We start from the raw sequence: 21,419 nt of genomic DNA, 5'->3' as shown, positions 1-21,419 counted from the left end.
CACATGACCCAGATAAACTGTCGGCGGACAAATGTCAGCTCCCTTGGCCAGTAAAGCGAGATGAGCGCCACAACCCCAGAGTGGTTAGCAACTGGACTTAACTGTCAGGGGTCCTTTACCTTTACCTTTTTAATTTTGGCAGTGCAAATGAGAGGTGACAAATTTCTCTATAAACTGCTGAGAAATTGGTGTACTCTCCAGTGATTCTTTTATTGAACATTTTAAAAAACTGATCACAAAAAACTGATCACACATTACTGTACTATTGATAACATTGTTTCTAAACAAAGAATCTTCATCTGAATTGTTTGGGTGCACACGCACAGCTAAGACACTTCCTTTGGCATATCATAGTGAATAGACATATCACTTGGGAAAACAGGCGAACTAATGCTGGAATAAGCAAAGTTCACCAGTGTTGAAGCAATGATTCTTCAACATCAACTTCATAGGACTGGTCATGTTCAGATGCCTGATTGTCATCTTGCAAAGCAACTATGGTACTCTATTCTGAACTTAAAAATGGAAAGCGCAATGCTGGGGGTCAGCAAAAGAGGTTTAAACACTCTCTCAAGGCAAATCTAAAAAATATATAGTATAAACACTGACAACTGGGAAACACTGGACTGTGAGCACTCCAATTGGAGAACAGCCTTTACCAAAGGTGTCATGGACTTTGAAGACGCTTAAACTCAGGACGAAAGGGAGAAACGTGCTAAGAGGAAGGCACTTTTGGCAAACCTTCACCCTGCTCAACTCCCGCCTGGAAACCTATGTCCTCACTGTGGAAGGACGTGTGGATCCAGAATTGGCCTCCACAGTCACTTACGGACTCACTGTTAAGACCGTGTTCATGGAAGATAATCTTACTGAGCTATGAGTGATCACCAAAGAAGAAGAAGAAGACGTGAATAGAGGACCATGTGTTACAAGAGAAGTATTTATATAATATAATAATAATAATTTATTATTTATACCCCGCCCATCTGGCCGGGTTCCCCCAGCCACTCTGGGCGGCTTCCAACAAAACATTAAAATACAGAAATCCATCAAACATTAAAAGCTTCCCTAAACAGGGCTGCCTTAAGATGCCTTCTAAAGGTCTGATAATTGTTGTTCTCTTTGACCTCTGGTGGGAGGGCATTCCACAGGGTGGGTGCCACTACCGAGAAGGTCCTCTGCCTGGTTCCCTGTAACTTAGCTTCTCGTAGCGAGGGAACCGCCAGAAGGCCCTCGGCACTGGACCTCAGTGTCCGGGCAGAACGATGGGGAAGGATACCTCAGTTGGTTAGAGCTTGGTGCTGATAATGTCAAGGTTGCAAGTTTGATGCCCATATGGGACAGCTGCATGTTCCTGCATTGTAGGGGGTTGGACCAGAATTATATAATAGGCTTTATCTAAAAATTATTTATTTGGAAAAGTTGGGGGGGGGAGAGAATTTAATCAAATGCAATTTTCACATCCCTTTGTATCCTAACAATGAAACTACCGTAATGACCTGGCAGAACAGAAAAGCCTCTGCAGGCATTTCATTCAGGCTCTCTCAGATGATTGGTTAGGGTTATATTTTTTGGGAACCACTACAGACAAATGCATGCACATGTAAAATTGTGTTATTAGTTGTTTTGTAAACTGTCCCTTGATATTTTTTTCCTGACAGCTAATACACTGTCTCTGCCCAAGAAATGATTCTGTTTTTGCCTGGATGAATTCTGTCATAAAAATGGAATCCGGGACCTTTAAAAAAATGTGTTTCATATTATTCCTGACTTAAAATATTTATCAATCTAACATTATATGCATCTGATAAACGTCACTTTGCTGCTCTTCAGAAACAAGGTTATTTTGAGCCCCTCCAAGTAGGAATTTGTGGCTTGGAGAGTAGGAGATAGCTGCGTTATCAGGGCAGTGATCATTTGCCCCCATTTCTGTGCATTATTCAGTTTTCCTTTCCCTACCTCTGTGTCTAGGGCTTGCATGGAGGACAGTGGTTAGTATGGAAGGCATTGGCTCCCGGAAAAAGAGTCTAGGTCTCCCTGGTATTGTTACATTCTCTTCCCATTTCCTGTAGCAGGAGTACAGGAAAGCAGAATGGAGAAGTTATTTGTTCTTGAAATGATTTGGGCAGCTTCATGGTTTGTATTCTTCAGGCACCTTTTCTTATAGACAGACAGCTCTCTCAGCTTCAGGATATGGGAGGCTTACCTTGTCGGGTTTTCACACGTAGGTTGCAATTGATATTGACCAGGAATAAAGGTGATAAGCTGCTGTTTGGATCTCTCCCCATCTTAGACCAGCAGCCGAAGTAAGCACCATGGCCTGCTAATACTGTCAATACTTCACCCAGTGGTATGCCAGACAGCTTTCCTGTGCTTGTTAAATAAATAACTCTGGGATACCAGTTTCCCCTCCATCTGCTCTTCCATTCTGGGAGTGAGAATGTGGAATGGTTGGTAGCCTTGGACTTTTAGAGGTTCTTGGAAGACACTGCTTATAGTTTGTGCCAGTCTGGCTTCTCGCCCTTGTATTTTATTGAGACTTTGAGAATTCCTATTGAGATTAGTTCAGTGGCAAGCTGTTAAATTTCACAAACGTCTAAATAGTTGTGCTAGTGGGTAAAAGCCAATGCATTTGTAAATACCAATTTGAATGTAGTGCTTTTCCAGTTCATGCTAGACTTAGCACTGTGATGTACTAACTAAGCACTATGATTTCAGATGCTTAGGACTCCTCCAATTGTGCATTCATGATGATTTTACTTCTTCGTCACATTTATATCCTGCCCTTCTTCCCAAAGTAGCTGAGGGTGGCAAGCACAACTGTAACAAAACAATACAATTAAAAACAAAAGAACATACCGTATGTAAAAACAATTAAAGCTTCTAAAAATATGTGAAACAATCACATATGTACTCCCACAACAAATATTATCAGTGCTACCAGGAACAGTATCTTTCCACCATCAAAATGCCTGGGTAAAGAGGAATGTTTTCTCCTAAAGGATATTAATGTGCTTGTGATGGTATTGGGGTGGTTATACGTGATGCTGGTTTCAGCATTGTTTATGCCTGCAGACATTTTAGGGTGGCCGTACTTCATTTCCAATTGCCATGTGTGTGTCCTGTAGCTTCCTGCTGAAATTCTCTTAACTTTTCATATCACAGAAGTGGAATGATGTGGTAACAGTCCAGTATAAACCTGCCGCTAACGGAATATCATTGGGTCCGTGATACAAACCAGTCTGGAGGTATCCCTATTGATTCCTTGTTATAAAAAAGATCAAAATCAAAGACATATGTACAGAGGCGTACCTAGATTTCTTTGTGCCCATGGCAAGGAGCTGTATCAGTGCCTCCAAAGTCGGGAAGACTATGGACCAAAAAAAACTCAAAAAGTTTGCTTTTCGTTGGCTTTTACACTCTGCCTCTCTGGGGCCATCAAGGTTGAGTCTGCTCCACTCCGCTCCACTCCCTCTCCTCCTCCTCCTTCTCCTCCTCAGTTGGTCCATCTACCTGCTTTCCTGCCTTTCTCTCCCGCCTCTGCTCACCGCTTTCCCTTCTGCCTCCTTTCTCCATCCCTTCCCTTTTCCTCCTCCTGCAACTCTCCCCAGGTTTCTCTGTCTTTTTTCTCTCTGAACCTTATGGGGCATTCAAGTCAAACTTCTAATAGCGCCAACTGGGGAAGGGGGACCCCGCAGGGCTGCTGCGATGGCCCACACTAGGTAGCAACTGGCTCCTAGCCACTCTTAAGCCAGAATAGAAAGGTGTGGTTTTTGCACTTCTCTCTCCCGCCTGCACCTGCATCTTTGGCGGGGGCCAACCTAGCCAACCCCTGGGTACTCCCCTGCTTTTGTACTTAACTGCTACATCAAAGCTGAACATGTGGGAGCGGGTGGTGGTTAATTATGTAAAGGAGGAACCACTTCTTTCCAGTACTGCTGGTCATGAATCAGGTTGTGCTTACCTGTTGATGCACTTTAAAGAGCGAATCACCCAGTACATCAAAGTGAATCCGTATCTTTAAAATAATTGATCGTTTAAATATCCATATGTAAAGCAAGGATTGATAATTTGACTTACTTTCTAAGGTCACTGGTCATGCCTGTACATATCCATCTAGTTGCTTCTTACTAGATGAAAGCTATGATGCAATGAACTATCTAATTGCTGTTCCAGTTCTTTTAGCGGAAAGGAGTAAACCAGAAACATTCAAATGAGAGTAGGATTCTTGCCCGAGGTGGTTGGGACGCTACATGGTGTGCTGTGCAAAAGATATAAAACACACTTCTGCAGTTGCACCGCCTCCACAGTTGTCTATTTTAAACCAGCCTCGTATTGACTTGTTGGAGCTGTGTAATTAAAAAGGGATGGAGAGTTTGCTCTAAATAGGAAAGCTGTTGTTGCTTTTAAACCAACAGCTTGATTTCAGGAGATGCTCCTTGGGCATGGCAGCTCCTAAGACTGGATATGAAGTCTCAACTCCGATACAGTGGCACAGGTGGTTCCCTGGCTCTAGTGCAAGTGTTGCAGCAGCTATTTTTATTATTAAAGGGAGTTTCAGTTTAATATACATTAATTGTCTTATGACACACACATCTTAATTGGATGATATGTGCAAATGCTGTCTGGTCTCTTTATATTAGTGTAGTTAAATTGCAGAAGGGAGGAGAAGGGATTAGATCCTTTTTTGACCTCTCAGCAGTATTTTGTGTGGAGATCGCAGCTTTGAAATTAGCTAGCTTGTGAAAGCACGCAGTTCAGCATTAGTGATGCTGCTGTATCAGATCAACTATATTGCTGCAGCTTTCAATTTGTAGGGCTGAATCTTAAAAGCTGGTTAACAATACCGTCACAATATGGATCTTAGTTTTATCTTTCTCTTTTGTTGCCTGGGTTCACATTGGCATTCTGTGTCACTTCTGAGACTTGATATTCTGAACCATTGTGACAGCATCTTCACTTGAAAATGCTAAGCGACTAAAGTGGACTTCAGCAAGCCAATATGGTAACCAGCTGCCAGGGAACATAGGAACTTATCATGCCTGATGGATTGCGTTCGCAAGGGCCAGCGTCATTGGGGCTAAAGCAGATTATTAGTTAGCTTTTGCTGAGCATCTTCACACTCCTCATTGCATATTTTCCTGTTTCAAATTAAGTATTAGAATATTCATCACTGTATTTTTTAGTAAGTTGTGCATACAAGTTTCTGCTTCATTTAAAATATATTGTCTGCAGGCCTGTAACACTGTGCACTGCTGTTCTTCAGTGTTCCAGACAGTTAGCTATACCTTTCATGGGCGTAGCCAGGATTCCTCCCCCCCCCCCGTGGGCAGGGGGGCAGAACCCATTTATCTGTGACACAATTGGTCAGTTAGTTAAGTACAGTCGTACCTTGGATCTCAAACGCCTTGGCTCCTGAACAAATTGGCTCCTGAACGATCGAAACCCAGGAATGAGTGTTCTGGTTTTCGAACGTTCTTTTGGAATCCGAACGTCCGACCGGGCTTGCGTGGCTTCCAATTGGCTGCAAGAGCTTCCTGCAGCCAATCGGAAGCCACGCTTGGGTTGGTTTTTGCAAGTCGAACGGACTTCTGGAATGGATTCCGTTTGACTTCCAAGGTATGACTGTAATTTTATTTATTTACTTGATGGGGGGCAGGTGCCCCCCTGGCTACGCTCATGATATTCCATTCCATGGCTCTTCTCACTGTTCCCCATCTTTTTCACCAATGGTCATCCAGCAATTATGCAGCCACTTAAGGTTCACCCTGCAAATAATTGTTCTGCTTCTGCAAACTTGGGCTTCACATCAGCCTGTAGAAGACCTCCGCCTTGTGTGTCGATTGCCCCACGTTTGCTAAACAAGGAACCGTACTCCGCTTTGTGAATAGATCTAATGGTTTATAACAGGGAAACATGCAGTAGAGCAAGCAGAAAACAATCGTTAGTAGAAATTTCTAGCTAGAAATTTGAATCCCTGACCGAAACTCGGATTTTTGCATCCACCCTCTTTTTACTATTTTTGTTTCAGCATAAAATGGAGGGAAAAGGAAGGAAACTGGCCCACTCCCCCCCCCCCCGCCAATGCTTTCACATGTTTACTTGTAGCCCAGAAGTGCCTGCCTTGTGCAAATAAACATTAAATTGTTTTAAAATATGCCTTTGGTACCATGAAATCATCAGATGTGTTTCAGGAATGTCACCAGGTGTGTTTCAGAAATGTAATAATGCCAGCACAACCCATTGAACAGGGTGGTATTTGCTTCCTACAAAAGATTACTTTACATTGTCAGTAGAATTGCTCTTGGGCTTTATGCTCAGGATCCTGGCTACATATATCCTTATATGATATAAACTAATATCACTCACAACACATGAAGCTCTACATTCAGCCGTTTATCTGTAATTAGTAGCTGTTGTTGTTGTTTTTTTGGTTTAAATGCGCAAGCAGGAATGCTCCATTGCAACTGCTAAATAAAACAAGTAACATTCATACAGGATTGTTTCTGTCTTATCCTGTTAGGTGTAAGAATGTGTCTGTATCCTATTGGAATTCCTATTGGATGCTGCCCTCTGATGTTTGTGGAAGGAACTGCTTTTGGGAAGCTGCTCGTAGGTAGGCTTTGGCGGAGATTTGATTGCTCAATTAGCTAATTTTAGGTATAATCATACATATTTGAATATATTAAAAAGTGTTGTAGCCGTTATAAAAAGTTTGGTTCCCCCCCTCACTTTCTGGCACTCTCTATACATTAGTCTTACTAGATTTCAATCATGATCTAATAACTCATTAAATAAAACATGTTTCTCGTTTTGAAATTCATAAACACTTCTTGAACAAGCATGGACGTTGAAACATGTTGGTTTGCAACTAAATTGAACCTTTATGCAACCTAGGATTATGATCCCAAACCTTTTGGTCTTGCACCAGAGTCATAGAGGTAGATTTCTGCTGGTCTTCTCTTTACATGTAGAGTCGTACCTTGGTTGTCAAATTTAATCAATTCGACTCACAAAATGGTTCAAAAACCAAGGCATGGTTTCCAATTGGCTGCAGGAGCTTCCTGCACTCAATCAGAAGCCACAGAAGCCACGTTGGATGTTTGGCTTCTGAAAAACATTCGCAAACCGGAACACTCACTTCCAGGTTTGCGGCGTTCAGGAACCAAAATGTCCAAGTCCAAAGGTGTTTGACAACCAAGGTGCAACTGTACAGAGATACTAACCAGGTTGTAGCCGAGGGAGGCAGCTACCTCCCCCATCAAATCAAGTAAATAAATAAAAATACTTAGCAAAAGTAGAAATAATCAGAATACAGTCATACCTTGGTTGTCGAATGGCTTGGCACTCGCACGTTTTGGCTCTCAAACGCCACAAACCCGGAAGTGAGTGTTCCAGTTTGTGAACGTTTTTTGGAAGCTGAACGTCTGACACTGCTTCTCCAGCTTCCGATTGAGTGCAGGAAGCTCTTGCAGCCAGTCAGAAGCCAAGCCTTGGTTTTTGAACTATTCCAGGTGTTGAATGGACTCCCGGAACTGATTAAATTCGACAACCAAGGTACCACTGTATTTGAAATTGAAATACTCACTGAGGTCACTTGGATGATGTTGTGGCCCATTCTAGTGATGCAACTGGCAACCCGACTCAGCGATAGACAGAGCCAGACAGAGGTTGATGACATGTGGGTTTTCTTCCCACCTAACGTAACATAAATCCTAGCTACACCCATGAATACTAAGCAAGATGACTTGAGAGTGAAGAGTCAAACTGAAGCTTGCCTTTACTTTGATGTTTGCTTTCCCTAACTTTTTTTAAATGGAAAGGTGCTGTAGGTGACGCTGTGGGAAATCTTGTGGAGAAGGGTCTGTTTGTGAGAAAAGGGTACAAGAACTCTTCCCCCGTCCCCAGTGGGAGAGGAGTGACTTTGAGCAAGCAAACATCTGTTCCCCTGATATTTCCACACAAGGCAATATCCTATGTATCTGAAGCCCTCTGTGTGCTAGTGGGCCTGAAGAATTGGTAGGGAGGAATTTAAAAGTCTTGGCAAGTAAGCTAAGTTGCTGTTTGTGAACCCTACATTCATGCAGTCTTGTAACCTTGCCTAAACAGAATTGTGGGTCAGGTGAAGGAAGATTCACAAAACTATGTGTAGTGTGCAGTCTGGTTCAAAGGTTGTAATCCTGTGTGCATGCTTCATTGAACAAAGGGGGATTTACTTGCAAGGGAACACACACAAGATTGGAATATACTGTAAATGTCCAGAACTTTACATAAACAACCACTTAATGTAAAACCACAAAATACCTAATAAAAATAAAAACAGCAGCCCAATACCCGCCCTCCAAAAAAATATTTTTTTCAAGGGCATAGGATGTAAATCAGATCAACCAAATGCTTGGTTAAAGAGGAATGTTTTTGTCTGGTGCCTAAAGGTGTATAATGAAGGCGCCAGGCAAACTTCCCTGGGGAGAGCATTCCACAGACAGGGTGCCACTGCAGAGAAGGCCCATTCTCATATTGCCACCCTCCAGACCTCTTGAGGAAGGGGGCACATGAAGGAGGGCCTCAGAAGATGATCTCAGGGTCGGGGTAGGTTCATATGGAAAGAAGTGGTCCTTGAGGTATTGTGGTCCTGAGCTGTTTAAGGATGTATAGGTCAAAGCCAGCACTTTGAATTGGGCCCAGAAACCAATTGGTAGCCAGTGCAGTTGGACCAGGATCAGTGTAATATGCTCAAACCGTCTTGCTCCAGTGAGCAACCTGGCTGCTGAATTCTGCACCAGCTGAAGTTTCCCAACCATCTTCAGAGGCAGCCCTACATATAATGCATTGGAGTAATAAATACAATTCTTGACTAATAGGCCTGTTTGGACACACAGCACTAAACTGTTATTCGGTGTACCTGAGCTTTGTGCTTGCTTTTTCATTCCCACCTGTCTTCTGCTGTTTCGGTAAATCATAGTTAAGATCTATAGTTTACAGCTCAGGTAGTCTTTCTTTTTTAATTGTGTTTTTTTAATACAAAAATTGATTTTTAACTGTATAAAACAATAATTCTGTCTTCAATATACTGAAGTATGTGCTAGTCACTTTTGAGATAGAATTCTATCTGTTTTTAAAGAAAGGAATACATGGCCCATTCAATGAAGAGTTGCGTGTTTTATGAGTGTTTTCTTTTACGGCAGAAGGTAAACCTGATGTGCACAGGGACTCTTAATTGAGGTGTACATAAATAATACATAAGTTTGTATGTGTATTTACACACACACACACACACACACACACACACACACACACACACACACACAAGAAATAGCTGAGTCTCAATGACTTCCCCAAATGGTTGGAAATTTCAAAGGCAGCCCACTACAGTGCTTGTTTCCTTGTGAGAAGTGCACACTTCAGACTTAGGGATAGCCTACTATCCATACTTAGAGCAAAATCACTGATATCATAGGCTTAAGTAACTTAAGCCCATTAACTTCCTTTTTCATATCATTTTTATTAAGTTTTACAATGTACTGTAATACTTTCCATTGCAATGTCTCCTCTTATATTACACATTTTGGCTTTTTAGGGCCCTGACTTCCGTCAAACCTTCCTTATGATTTTCTATCTTTCATTTCAAAATTCTGCCTTTTCACTATTTTACCATTGCTTTAAAATAAAAAACATTAAAACATCATACATTCTTATTGTTACCTGCAGTGGTTTTTGTACCTTTCCTTACGAAGCTTCTTGCAGTCCTACCAATGTATTTGATTCAATACAATTGTCTTTCAAATAATTCACTAATTTGGTCCAGTCCTTGATGAACTTTTGATCCCGCTGTCCTCAGATTCTTCCCGTCATTTTGGCCAGTTCCGCATACTCCTTTAGCTTCAATTGCCATTCTTCCTTTGTCGGTAATTCCTCGTTTCCACTTCTGCGCTAATAAAATTCTTGCTGGCGTTGTTGTGTATAGGAAAAGCTTAATATCTTGTCTGTTAATTTCTGTACCTATAATTCCCAGTAAAAATGCTTCTGGTTTTTTAACATATGTATATTTCAACATTTTCTTAATCTCAATATATATCATATCCCAGAAGCCTTTCACTTTCTTGCATTCCCACCACATATGATAAATGGTACCTTCTTTTTCTTTGCATTTCCAACATTTATTATTTACCTTATAAAGTTTGGCTAGCTTCACCGGTGTAATATACCATCTATACATCATTTTCATGACATTTTCTCTTAAAGCATTACATGCTGTAAATTTTATTCCTTCTTTCCATAATTTCCCCCAATCTTCTAACTGTATATAATAACCAAAATCTTTAGCCCAATGAATCATTACGACTTTACCTCTTCATCCTTCAAATGCCATTCCAACAATATTTTATACATTTTTGACAATATTTTATACTTATTCAATATTTCATTTTCAAATTTTGATTTGATATTTCCAAATCCATTTTTCTTCAGATCATCCTTAAGCATCTCATTAATTTGGTAGTAATGCAGCCAGTCATAAACAAATCCTTTCACCTCATCATATGGTTTTAATTTCCATTTGTTACCATCATTTTTGAGTATCTTTTCATATGTTACCCAGTTTTTGCTCATATTTATTTTCTTAACACTCATAGCTTCTAAAGGTGATAACCACCAAGGTGTTTTCCTTTCTAATAGGTTTTTATACCCTGTTTCTCATATTTTAAGACATACCCATAAAATAAGCCATAGCAGGATTTTTAAGCATTCAAGGAATATAAGCCATAGTGATAGGCACAGCAGCAATGCCGGCTGCGGCAGGAGGAGGAGGAAAAAAATAAGACATCCCTTGAAAATAAGCCATAGTGTGTTTTTTTGAGGAAAAAAATAAATATAAGACATGTCTTATAATATGAGAAACACGGTACCTATCCCATACTTCATAGAGAGACTTTCGGAATATGTGGTTTCCAAATCCTTTATGTACCTTCGTTTTATCATACCATAAATACGTGTGCCACCCAAATCTGTTATCATGACCTTCTATATCTAATAAATCTGTTTCCCCCCCAGTAACATCCATTCCTTTAACCAACAGAGGCAGGCTGCTTCATACGATAATATAACTTCAAGTCTGGCAGGGTTTCTTCCTCTGCCAGATATATCTTGAAATTATTTTTTGCCAATCTTTGAATATACCTGCCCCCTTGATTATTGGAATTGATTGAAACAAAAACAACATCTTTGGTAGCACATTCATTTTAATTACCAATATCCTTCCAAGGAGTGATAGTTTCATTCTTCCCCACACTTCCAAGTCTCTCCTTATTTCACCAATGTATAATTGTCTTGAAACAAGTTTATATTCTTTGAGGTTAACCAAATTCTCAAATATTAATTTGTTTTAACCACTTCTATGCTCGTTTGTTGTTGCATCTTATTTACCATTTCTTTATCCATATTTTTAATTAACATTTTTGTCTTTTTTCTATTTAATTTAAAACCTGCTACTTGTCTAAATTCTTCAATTTCCTCTAATGCTTTCTTAGCACTAACGATTCTTCTATTGTTAGTACCAAGTCATCGGCAAAGACTTTAACTTTATGTTCCTTTCTTCCGACTGCAATTCCTTTAACTTCTTCTGTTTTCCTTATCGTCATCAGGAGGACTTCGAGTACTGATATGAATAGTAGTGGTGACAATGGAACCCTTGTCTTGTACCTTTGGTAATTTCAATATTTTCAGTTAAAACGTTATTCACTATAAGTTTCACCATTTTATCAGAGTATATCACTTTTATACTTCTTATAAACCATTGTCCTAAGTCCATTAACTCCAAATTTTTAATCATAAATTCCCAAGATATGTTATCAAAGGCCTTTTCTGCATCCACAAAAATCAATGCTGCATGCTTTTCATTCCTGGCTGTCAGATATTCAATTATATTTACGACATTTCTTATATTGTCCTTCATCTGTCTGCCTGGAAGAAAACCTGCTTGGTTTTCATGAATTACTTCATTTAGAATATTCTTCTTGGCCTTTTGGCTAAGATCAAGTGTAAGCCCATTAACTTGCAGTGGGTCTATTCTTAGTATGACTGGGTTGGATATCACCATAGGGGTGTTGTTATACCTGCTTATTTGCAGATGAACATTGGGGGGGGGCAACCCGTGAATACAACTCTAATCTATAAAACACTGTTGTTTGGTCCTGCTGTCTCATTGTGTTATATTATGAACTGTTTCATTGATTTCAGTTGTTTACTCTGTTTTAAAGGTTAAAATATGCTTCTCCCTGGAAGTAGCAGTATGCAGGGGTAGGGAATAAGTAGAATAGCTTTTTGAAAGGCAGCTTTGAGAATTATGGCTTCCTATGGATACTGTTTCCTTCAAAGTGCAGGTGGTGCTGCAAGATGAAATAGACCAAGCCTTTGTTGTATGTCATATATTTGACTTAACTGGAGTGTAGCAGATACCGCAAAAGGAGTGGATCAGAAGACAAAACCATATAATTTTTATTCTATGTTGCATCTTGGAACTCAGCTAAATTGGTAAAGAAAAAGCGCTTTTTATAAGCGTTGTATATGTGATATAACACTGTGACACCAGATGGCGCTGTGAAGTCTAGTCTTTCCCTGCCGGATTTCCCTGTATGAGTTTGCAACACATTTAGCTGAATTGCTTCTCTGATGTGTCTAGATCCAGCCTAAGATATCCTGTTAGTCCTGTCCTTGCCACTCCAGTGAACTTAACAGGTTTCCTTTTTATTTTGGGCAGTAGCATCTTAAACAGGAAGGAGTCTGGCATGCAACGCAAGCAGGGTTGGGATGTGAGTAGCAAGGAAATGGACCGGATCAAGGCACTACTTATCTTAACTGCTCTTTTATGTGTAAAATGAGAGCAAACTGCACTCGCTCCTGTTCACGTGTGATCTTTTTGTTGCCAGTGCGTTACATCCTTTACCTGCAGGATTTCCACTGTTCAGCCATTCCTAAGACTTCCGTTATCTAAACAGGGAAGATAACAAAAGTTTGAACAATAGAGCAAAAACTAGCACAACTTTTTTTTTTTTGCTATGCGAGATCATCATTTGTGTTTGGATGGGCTCCAACACAACTGTAATGGGTCCAAGTGATCTACCATCTGCCATTGGTAGAGGATACGATGTTTGGAAGGGGGACTGATTAACAGAAGGAAAAGGACTCAAAAATTCACAAAATAAAATATGCGGCAAAACAGTAACGAAAGTCTGAAGGGTGACTTTCTTCATTTTGTGATTGAGCGATATCTGCTACCGAAACTCTTGCACTGAGTTCTGTACTAACGTCTAGTGCTCAAATATTAGTGAGTTGATAGGTCTGGAGTCTGACTAACCTTGGGACAGATAAATGCATTTTACCCTCTGTTAATATAATATAACTTCATTTCATTTACATCGTATGGGCCTAGCAGTTGACACTGTCTCTGAAATTTCAAAGAAGCTGCCACACCTGGATTCTGTTTGCACCCAGTAACCTGACCTAGTGTTAATGCTCATTTTATATAGGCCACCTGTCCATATTACTGTTGCAGCACCATTTTATTGAACCAGAGTCAGTGGCCAGTGGTATTAACCTTACAACAAAAGAGTGCCTAGCTGCTTACCAATAAGGTCTGCTGAAGTATAATTTGGGGTCAGAGGATAGGAGTTGTTGTAACGTGGCAGTGTAAAAATGGGCTGTATTCTAAGCAAAACAAGATTATCCAAAAGTTCAGGTCCTTTAAGGAAAATGAAAAGTACCCTTCTATAAATAGTATAAAAGCATGTAATCCAGGAATTAAAATATATTATGATTATATATATTATATAATATCTTACAAGAACTGGTTTGAAAGTTGGAAACATCTCATTTCTCTGTACCATTTGCCTCCATGGTCATGATTCCAATTCCCCCAATTTTTATTTTATTATTTATTCATTGAATTTGTATACAACCCTATCCCTGGAGATATATTCCACTCAGATAATAAACAATATATTAGATTTTTAAGCATGTGCAACATAAAACGTGTGCCACCTGCACACATAAATCTTCCCATTAAAATGCTACAGTGTAAACATGTTTACATTGGTTTCTCCGGCAACTATTTATTCTTCTTGTCGTTTTTCCTTAGATATGATTTTGTGAAAAAGCAACCTTTGGAGAAGATGCACCTGGCCGTAGTAGCCTGTGGCGAAAGGTTGGAAGAGACAGTTACCATGTTGAAATCAGCCATTATTTTCAGCATCAAACCCCTGCACTTTCATATTTTTGCAGAGGACCCATTACACACTGAGTTCAGAGAAATAGTAAGTATTCCTTACCACCCATTTCCAGGGTTTTGATTGGGCATCGTACTGTTGCTATACCTTGCAACAGTTCAAGTGAGGGCAGGAGTGGGAGAATCTGGGGCAGCTGGAGAAGAAAGAAATGTATGCCACTTCAAGGGCAGGCATTGTCATGAAATTCTACTCAATACTGATCCAGAGTAGAACTCCCAACGTATAATTAGCAGAGCAAAAACTTAAACACGTTGTAGGATTCCCAAAAAATAGACCAGAGGCAATTGGATTTCACCCAGCAGAGCTTTACTGCTACTGAAGGCAAAGGAGCATAATGGTCACAAAGCCAATACATTCAGGATTGACACTGTCCATAAGAAATCCAGTTGCAGCAGACTTAACTTAAACTTACAATGACTTATAATAAATCTAAACTTTAACACTAAGCATACTAATTAAATTAAATTAATTAAATTAAATTAAAAATTCATGCTAAAAAGTGGGTTGTAGTGCATAGGGTGGACGTTTGATTGGTTGTTGCTGTGGCTATCAGCAGCTATTGTGCGTGCTATTGGTTGCTGTGTCAATGGGTGGTGTTGATTGGCTGATGCTGTGGCAATTGGGTGGGCGATTGGCAGCTTCTGCCGGTGATGTGACAGATGAGAGGCGGATATATCGCCAATGATTGTCGGCATTCCCCCACAAAAGAAGCTCAACAACTCTGGGCAATCCTCCGCAAAAAAAGCTCAGCAAGTTTGTGCCATCTCCCCCCATTTTCTTAAATTTGAGCCCCCCAAAATAGGGGCGTCTTATACATGGGGGCGTGTTATACACGGAAAAGTATGGTATGTACAGAACACAACACTAGAAGGAAAAAAGATAGAAAGAGAAAAGTGAAACCCAGGCTCCTTCTGTCCTCTTATTATAATTAGCATGACCTTAACAGAAAGAAATAACAGGACCAGTTTAAGCCAGCTGTACTTAGCTTCTCTGAAGGAATAACCCAAGCATCACGAACCTTCTGTTTGTTTCTTTCACGCAGAGAAGCTTCCAGAACCCTCTTGAATTAATTAGAATAGGAAAGATCTCTACACATCAGAATGATCAATACTTTCTGTACTAAGAAATGCAAACTGACAGGCATATCCCTGCCCCCTATGTTGGGAGAAGGGAAAGGTTTTGTCTCTGTTGGATGTAGGGACTGCCTTTCTGCCATCTGCCATCTGAGCACAGATAGAGGTTGGGCAATGGTGGTGGTCCTATGTGGGATGGAATGCAAGGGAGGACCTCTCTGTCCACCTGCGTAGAGGGAGAGGCTGCTATGTCTCCTGGGAATCTAATAATACAGTGGTACCTCTACTTACGAATTTAATGTGTTCCGAACGCACATTCGTAAGTCGGAAAAAATTGTAAGTCGAATCCCATAGGAATGCATTGGGAGAAAAAATTCGTAAGTAGAAAAAATCCTATCTAAACCGCATCCAAGGTGGCGGACGGAGCTCCATTCGTAAGTAGAAACATTCGTAAGTAGAGTTATTTGTAAGTAGAGGTACCACTGTATAAGGAAGGCCCATCCTTGCTTTATCCAACGATTTGATTTACTTTACTCTGTGCTGAGACCACTCTGAAACTTAGGGTGCCTCTCAAGCTGGAGAGTTGCTTGTGTTTTTTTAAAAAACAAAAATATTCTTGTTGTATGCCTTTAATAAAATTTTGTAATTTCTTTTCCCCAGCTTGATGGTTTGGCATATCAAGGAAAATTTAATTATACTTTATACCCCATCTCGTTTCCAGCTGGGAATGCAGCTGAATGGAAGAAACTGTTCAAGCCCTGTGCATCTCAGAGGCTTTTCTTGCCAGTAAGTGATGGTGGCCAAGGCAAAATATGTATCTTTTAAAAATTAGCTTACTTTATCAAATGCAGATGATCTTCCAAACACAGTAATCTGGCTTATTTGGGTCTCTCAGATTTGGAGTGCAGGGATATATTTTGCTGCTTGTCTAAATCTGTCACAAAGGAGCGTCTAGTGCAGGCTTCCTCAAACTCGGTCCTCCAGATGTTTTGATAATACAATTCCCCTCATCCCTGACTACTGCTCCTGCTAGCTAGGGATCGTGGGAGTTGTAGGCCAAAAACATCTGGAGGGCCGAGTTTGAGGAAGCCTGATCAATCTGGGTCTTAAGCAGAATGCTGCCCCTTCTCTTTATGCCATTTGGAAGGGATAGGTTGAGCTTGTATGAGAGCCTTTTGAGGAAGAGAAGGCAATTTGAATGCTAGAAGCAGAGAATATATGTGTGCACTCTGTCTCTCTCTCTCTCTCTCTCTCTCTCTCTCTCTCTCTCTCTCTCTCTCACACACACACACACACACACACACACACACACTGCAGGTGGTGCTGTGGTCTAAACCACTGAGCCTCTTGGGCTTGCCAATTCGAAGGTCAGTGGTTCAAATCCCTACGATGGGGTGAGCTCCCATTGCTCTGTCCCAGCTCCTGCCAACCTAGCAGTTCAAAGGCACACAGTGAAAGTAGATAAATAGGTACTGCTGCGGCGGAAAGGTAAATGGTGTTTCTGTGTACTCTGGTTTATGTCACGGTGTTCCGTTGTGCCAGAAACGGTTTAGTCATGCTGGCCACATGACCTGGAAAGCTGTCTGGGGACAAACACCGGCTCCCTCGGCCTGAAAGTGAGATGAGTGCCACAATGCCATAGTTGCCTTTGACTGGACTTAACCAGTCCAGGAGTCCTTTACCTTTACTGCACAAGCAAATGTTACTTATTTTATAGGCTGAAGGAGCAGATACAGGGAGCTGAACAAACAGGAACACTGACAGGGAAACAGGATTATGTGTTTCCCACTTCGTATTTATCCTTCCTCATTACATTCTGCAAGAAACCAAACATTGTATAAATGTTCCGTATAAAATCAAAAACAAATGTTTATTACAGATTTTTTAAAAAACGATAGTTAGGTGTTCCGAAATTATATCCACATGTGCCAGCTCCACCCCAACATCTTCATGTTGAGTGGGAAGGTCTGAAGGGAAAACTCTGAGCTCATTCGGCTGCGTGTAATGTCACTGAGAAGCTCAGTTCAACTGGAATTCTGTATGCGTCCCAAGATGGTGTATGAGTGACATGGCATAGCCAGAGCATAGCCATTGGAGTAAACGGAGAGGAGGAGAGTCCTGGTATGGAAGCCAGTGCTGATACCAGTACATGGTACCACAATCAGGTGCATGTGTCTAAATAAATTCCTTGAACCTGGTACTACATCTAAAGCAATAGATGTATTGACTAATACATCTATTAGTCAACCATTTATAGTCCCTTATGAGCCAATGAATCCCTTTCAGCAGACTATCCTCCTATAGTAAAAAAACACATCCACTCTTTTGCATTGCTTGAGAAATCTAAGCATTCTCTGTCAGGAAGTTGTCCTATTAAGAACTGGATCTGATTGGCCCAATCACTATTAGGTTAAAACCAAGTGGCAGAGACCTTAAGTATCAGTATCAAAACCTTTATTGGCATCACTTACAAACATTCAAAGTAAATAGGCCAGTACGATGTCGTCGCCATATCATCAGTACAGTCATTTGCCAAAGGGATGAGGGGCCAACAATCTATTTCACCTCTGTGGGTCTCCAACAAGGGCAGGGTCCTGTAATGTACTTTGGCAGCAAAAGATCAAGTAGAGGAATTTCGCTACTGTCTTGGTGAGCTCCTGATTTCTCCCCTGTAATAGGAAGCGTATAACCTCTGTCTCCGGTTTCCATATTACGTAGTTGGTCTAGAAATTGTTGGCGGAGATCATCATACATTTTACAAATGAGGACCATGTGAGCTAGAGTTTCCACCAGGTGTGCATCACATGGGCAGATCCTATCTCCTTCTGCCATTCCCACGAACCTACCCCAGAGGCATAGCTGTCAAGTTCTCCCTTTTTTAAGGGAAATTCCCTTATGCTGAATAGGCTTCCTCGCGAGAAAAGGGAAAACTTGACAGCTATGCCCAGAGGTTAAGTAATAGGACTCAATTACTGCACGTGAAAATTCATTACCTGTGACATTGTGTTATGCAATGACACTCGTGTATCATTACATAACAATTTAGGTGACTCTGGATAAGCTTTCCTTATAACTGGATGCATGTTGAGCCCTTGAGTTTTTCAGCTTTCGGAGACGCCTCCAGAACGCTGCTCTTTTCCAAAATGCACCAACCTCTCAGATGGCTGTGGGTCCCTAGCTTCTCCTTTGCTTACCACCTGTCCGGTTCCCTAGCCTGCATGCCATGTTTAATATTTTCAGGCATCCTCACAAGAGGGAAGGTTTTCCTGCATGCCTTTTAAAAACTGTATTGGAGGACTCCTAGCATCCCTGGATATAGCTGAACCTGAACTTTATCAGAGCAGAGGGAACATGGAGCCTGATTGGAATCTGCTGCAGATTCCCTGTCTGCAGCAGGAAGCAGATTGATCTGGTTCTGTTTGTCTTAAATTTTCTCTGCACCCAGATCAATGATCCCAGCGCTGCTGGAGACCCAGAACCCACTGGTGACCGTGTAGCCCATGCTGTAATGGAAATTCAGCTGTTCATTTCTCTAACCCCAGTGTTTTCAACTGTATCTTTAGTATTCCCCCAATCCCGCCTACTTCTTGCTCTCTCACTAGGTTAGAACACATGGTGTTTTTCTCCATAGGCAAGGCGGGTGTGCTTTGTATCTCCATATAAGCTTGTACCCTGCCTCAAGGCTCTTCCCTGTATCTCTGAAATAGTAACCGAACATATGGTCCAGGCGTTATGGGGGTGGGTAGCATGTGTGGTACATACCCACTAAACATTTTAACTCTTTTATACATCTACATTGACACCCCAAGCTATGAAAACATTTTATTCCTTTTCAAGCCACCTTGGGGGACGGAGACTTTAATTACATATTGCTAATCCCTCTCGGCGATTCCTATTGCCATTGTTCAGTTTTGCTTGGGCTGCTGTAAATGCATTTGGCTGTACATGCTTGCAATTCCCTTGGGACTAACGTATGCAGCCCCTCCACTGACAGCACTTTAGAAAGCCTGAATAGGACTTCAGAAAAGTGCAATTCTCTATTTATGCTAGGAGCTCCTAGCAGCTTCCAAAATTAAAAGCAATAAAACACAAAAAATCTCTAAAATCTCTAGCAGTATAAAATACCCTAAAATGAGAAAATATCATTAAAACGTCGCCATTTAATTTAACAACATATTAAAAAAAAATCCATGTTTTTAGCCCATGGGTAGCACTAAATTTTAGCCTGTGGTGAATCACCAGCTGAACCGGCTTACATTATTATACTCTTATTTTCTGTTGTGTAGTCAATTCACAGATGTGAAAAAATAATTATAGGCTGTTTGTTTGTATGTATTTATTTACACTATACATCCTTATGATCCCTGGCTATCATAGCTAATAAAATCTTAATAAAAAAGAGGTAAAGGTAAAGGACCCCTGGACAGTTAAGTCCGGTCAAAGGCAACTATGGGATATGGCACTCATCTCGCTTTCAGGCCGAGGGAGCCAGTATTTGTCCACAGACAGCTTTCCGGGTCATGTGGCCAGCATGACTAAACCACTTCTGGCGCAACAGAACACCATGATGGAAGCCAGAGTGCACAGAAACGCCATTTACCTTCCCACCACAGCGGGACCGCCATTTGTCTACTTGCACTGGCTTGCTTTTGGACTGCTAGGTTGGCAGGAGCTGGGACAGAGGAACAGGAGCTCACTCCGTCGCGGGGATTTGAACTGCCGACCTTCCGATCAGCAAGTCCAAGAGGCTCAGTGGCTTAGACCACAGCGCCACCCGCATCCCCCTGCCCACATGACCCAGAAAGCTGTCTGCGGACAAAACCCGGCTCCCTCGGCCTGAAAGCAAGATGAGTGCCGCAACCCCATAGTCACCTTTGACTGGACTTAACCTAAAGGTCCTTTACCTTTACCTAAAATCTTAATAGAAGGGGATTGACTGGATGGGTTCAGGGAGTGGTCAGTACCTCACATGGGGAGGGAGGTATCCCCCAGTGACTTGAAATAGCTGCTCCCTGAGTACAGAGGTTTTAGAAATTACCATCCGGTCTCTTCCTTTCCTGGGCAAGGTGGTGGAGAAGGTTGTGGCCAAGCCAGCTACAGCCACAACTAGAGGAAGTAGATGGTCTAGATTAGAACAGGGTGGTCGCTCGGCAACATTTGATGTCTTCATCCTGGCCCTTATGCTTCCTTCCCAAAGCCCAGCACTTTGCTTATCCAGCTTTGGGAAGGTGATGTGAGGGCCAGGCATCAAATTTTGGCCTTGTCCCCCGCTTCATGTGATAAGGCATTATGTGGTCGGCAGATTCCATGTTGAATTACTCTTGCATCCCAATTGGTAGGGAAAGTTGGACCGCCCTGATCTAGATTAATTTCAGTCTATTTTTGGCACCCAAGTAGCCTTGGCTGCCGAAGTTGCATTTAATGCTGAAAGATACTGTTCCTGGAAGCCCTGGGATCTGATTTTTTAGAATGTTTATTAGAAAGTTTTAAACTTTTTTAAAAGAATGTTTTAAAGCTGTTTTTAGTTGTAGATGACTTATAATGTTTTATTATTGCTGTGCCTGCTTCTCTGGGCAGGATCAGTGCTAGTTTTCTAGAAAAAAGAGTTGCCGTAACTCACCATTCTCTTAGAATAGCAATGGCGCCCACCTGAGAGGTGCAGGTACTGAGTTCCGTGGAGTTCCAGCTGAAGAAAAGCCTTGGGTGGGATATAAATTAAAACCCAACGTGTCATTTAATTACTATTGTCTCTCCAAGTGGCGTACAAGGGATTCAACACAAGGAAAATAAAAACCAGTTGAAACTGTTAAATCGGAATTCAATTAAAATGCCTGCTGGAATAAAATAGACTTCAGAATAAAATAATTCAGCAGGGAAGGGGTCCTGTCTGACCTCAGGTGGAAGGGAATTCCTTAAAACTGGTCTATAATCCTGATTGCACATCTCCAGAAGACATGCCTCGGTGTCATGGGGAGCCACAACAGTGACTCCCCCAAAGACCTCAGCGATGAGGCAGGAATATAAGGGATCGAGTAGTTCTTCAGGTATCCTGGATGCAAATTGTCAA

At 41.3% G+C, this 21,419-nt stretch overlaps 1 protein-coding gene across 2 annotated transcripts in view; it reads left to right on the top strand.

Moving 5' to 3' along the window:
- Positions 1 to 21,419, top strand: part of GXYLT1 (glucoside xylosyltransferase 1) — a 38,608-nt gene that overhangs the window by 4,945 nt on the left and 12,244 nt on the right. The window contains exons 2-4 of one of the 2 annotated variants that reach the window (XM_035127646.3): positions 6,524 to 6,616; positions 14,132 to 14,306; positions 16,013 to 16,138. In XM_035127646.3, the coding sequence (XP_034983537.1) occupies positions 6,524 to 6,616; positions 14,132 to 14,306; positions 16,013 to 16,138 (394 nt within the window). The remainder of the gene's footprint in view (positions 1 to 6,523; positions 6,617 to 14,131; positions 14,307 to 16,012; positions 16,139 to 21,419) is intronic. The other variant, XM_035127647.3, reaches the window with a different exon arrangement.

This window comes from Zootoca vivipara, chromosome 9, assembly GCF_965207765.1.
Source record: "Zootoca vivipara chromosome 9, rZooViv2.hap1.1, whole genome shotgun sequence".
Lineage (NCBI taxonomy): Eukaryota > Metazoa > Chordata > Lepidosauria > Squamata > Lacertidae > Zootoca > Zootoca vivipara.
This window is presented reverse-complemented; position numbering and strand designations above follow the sequence as displayed.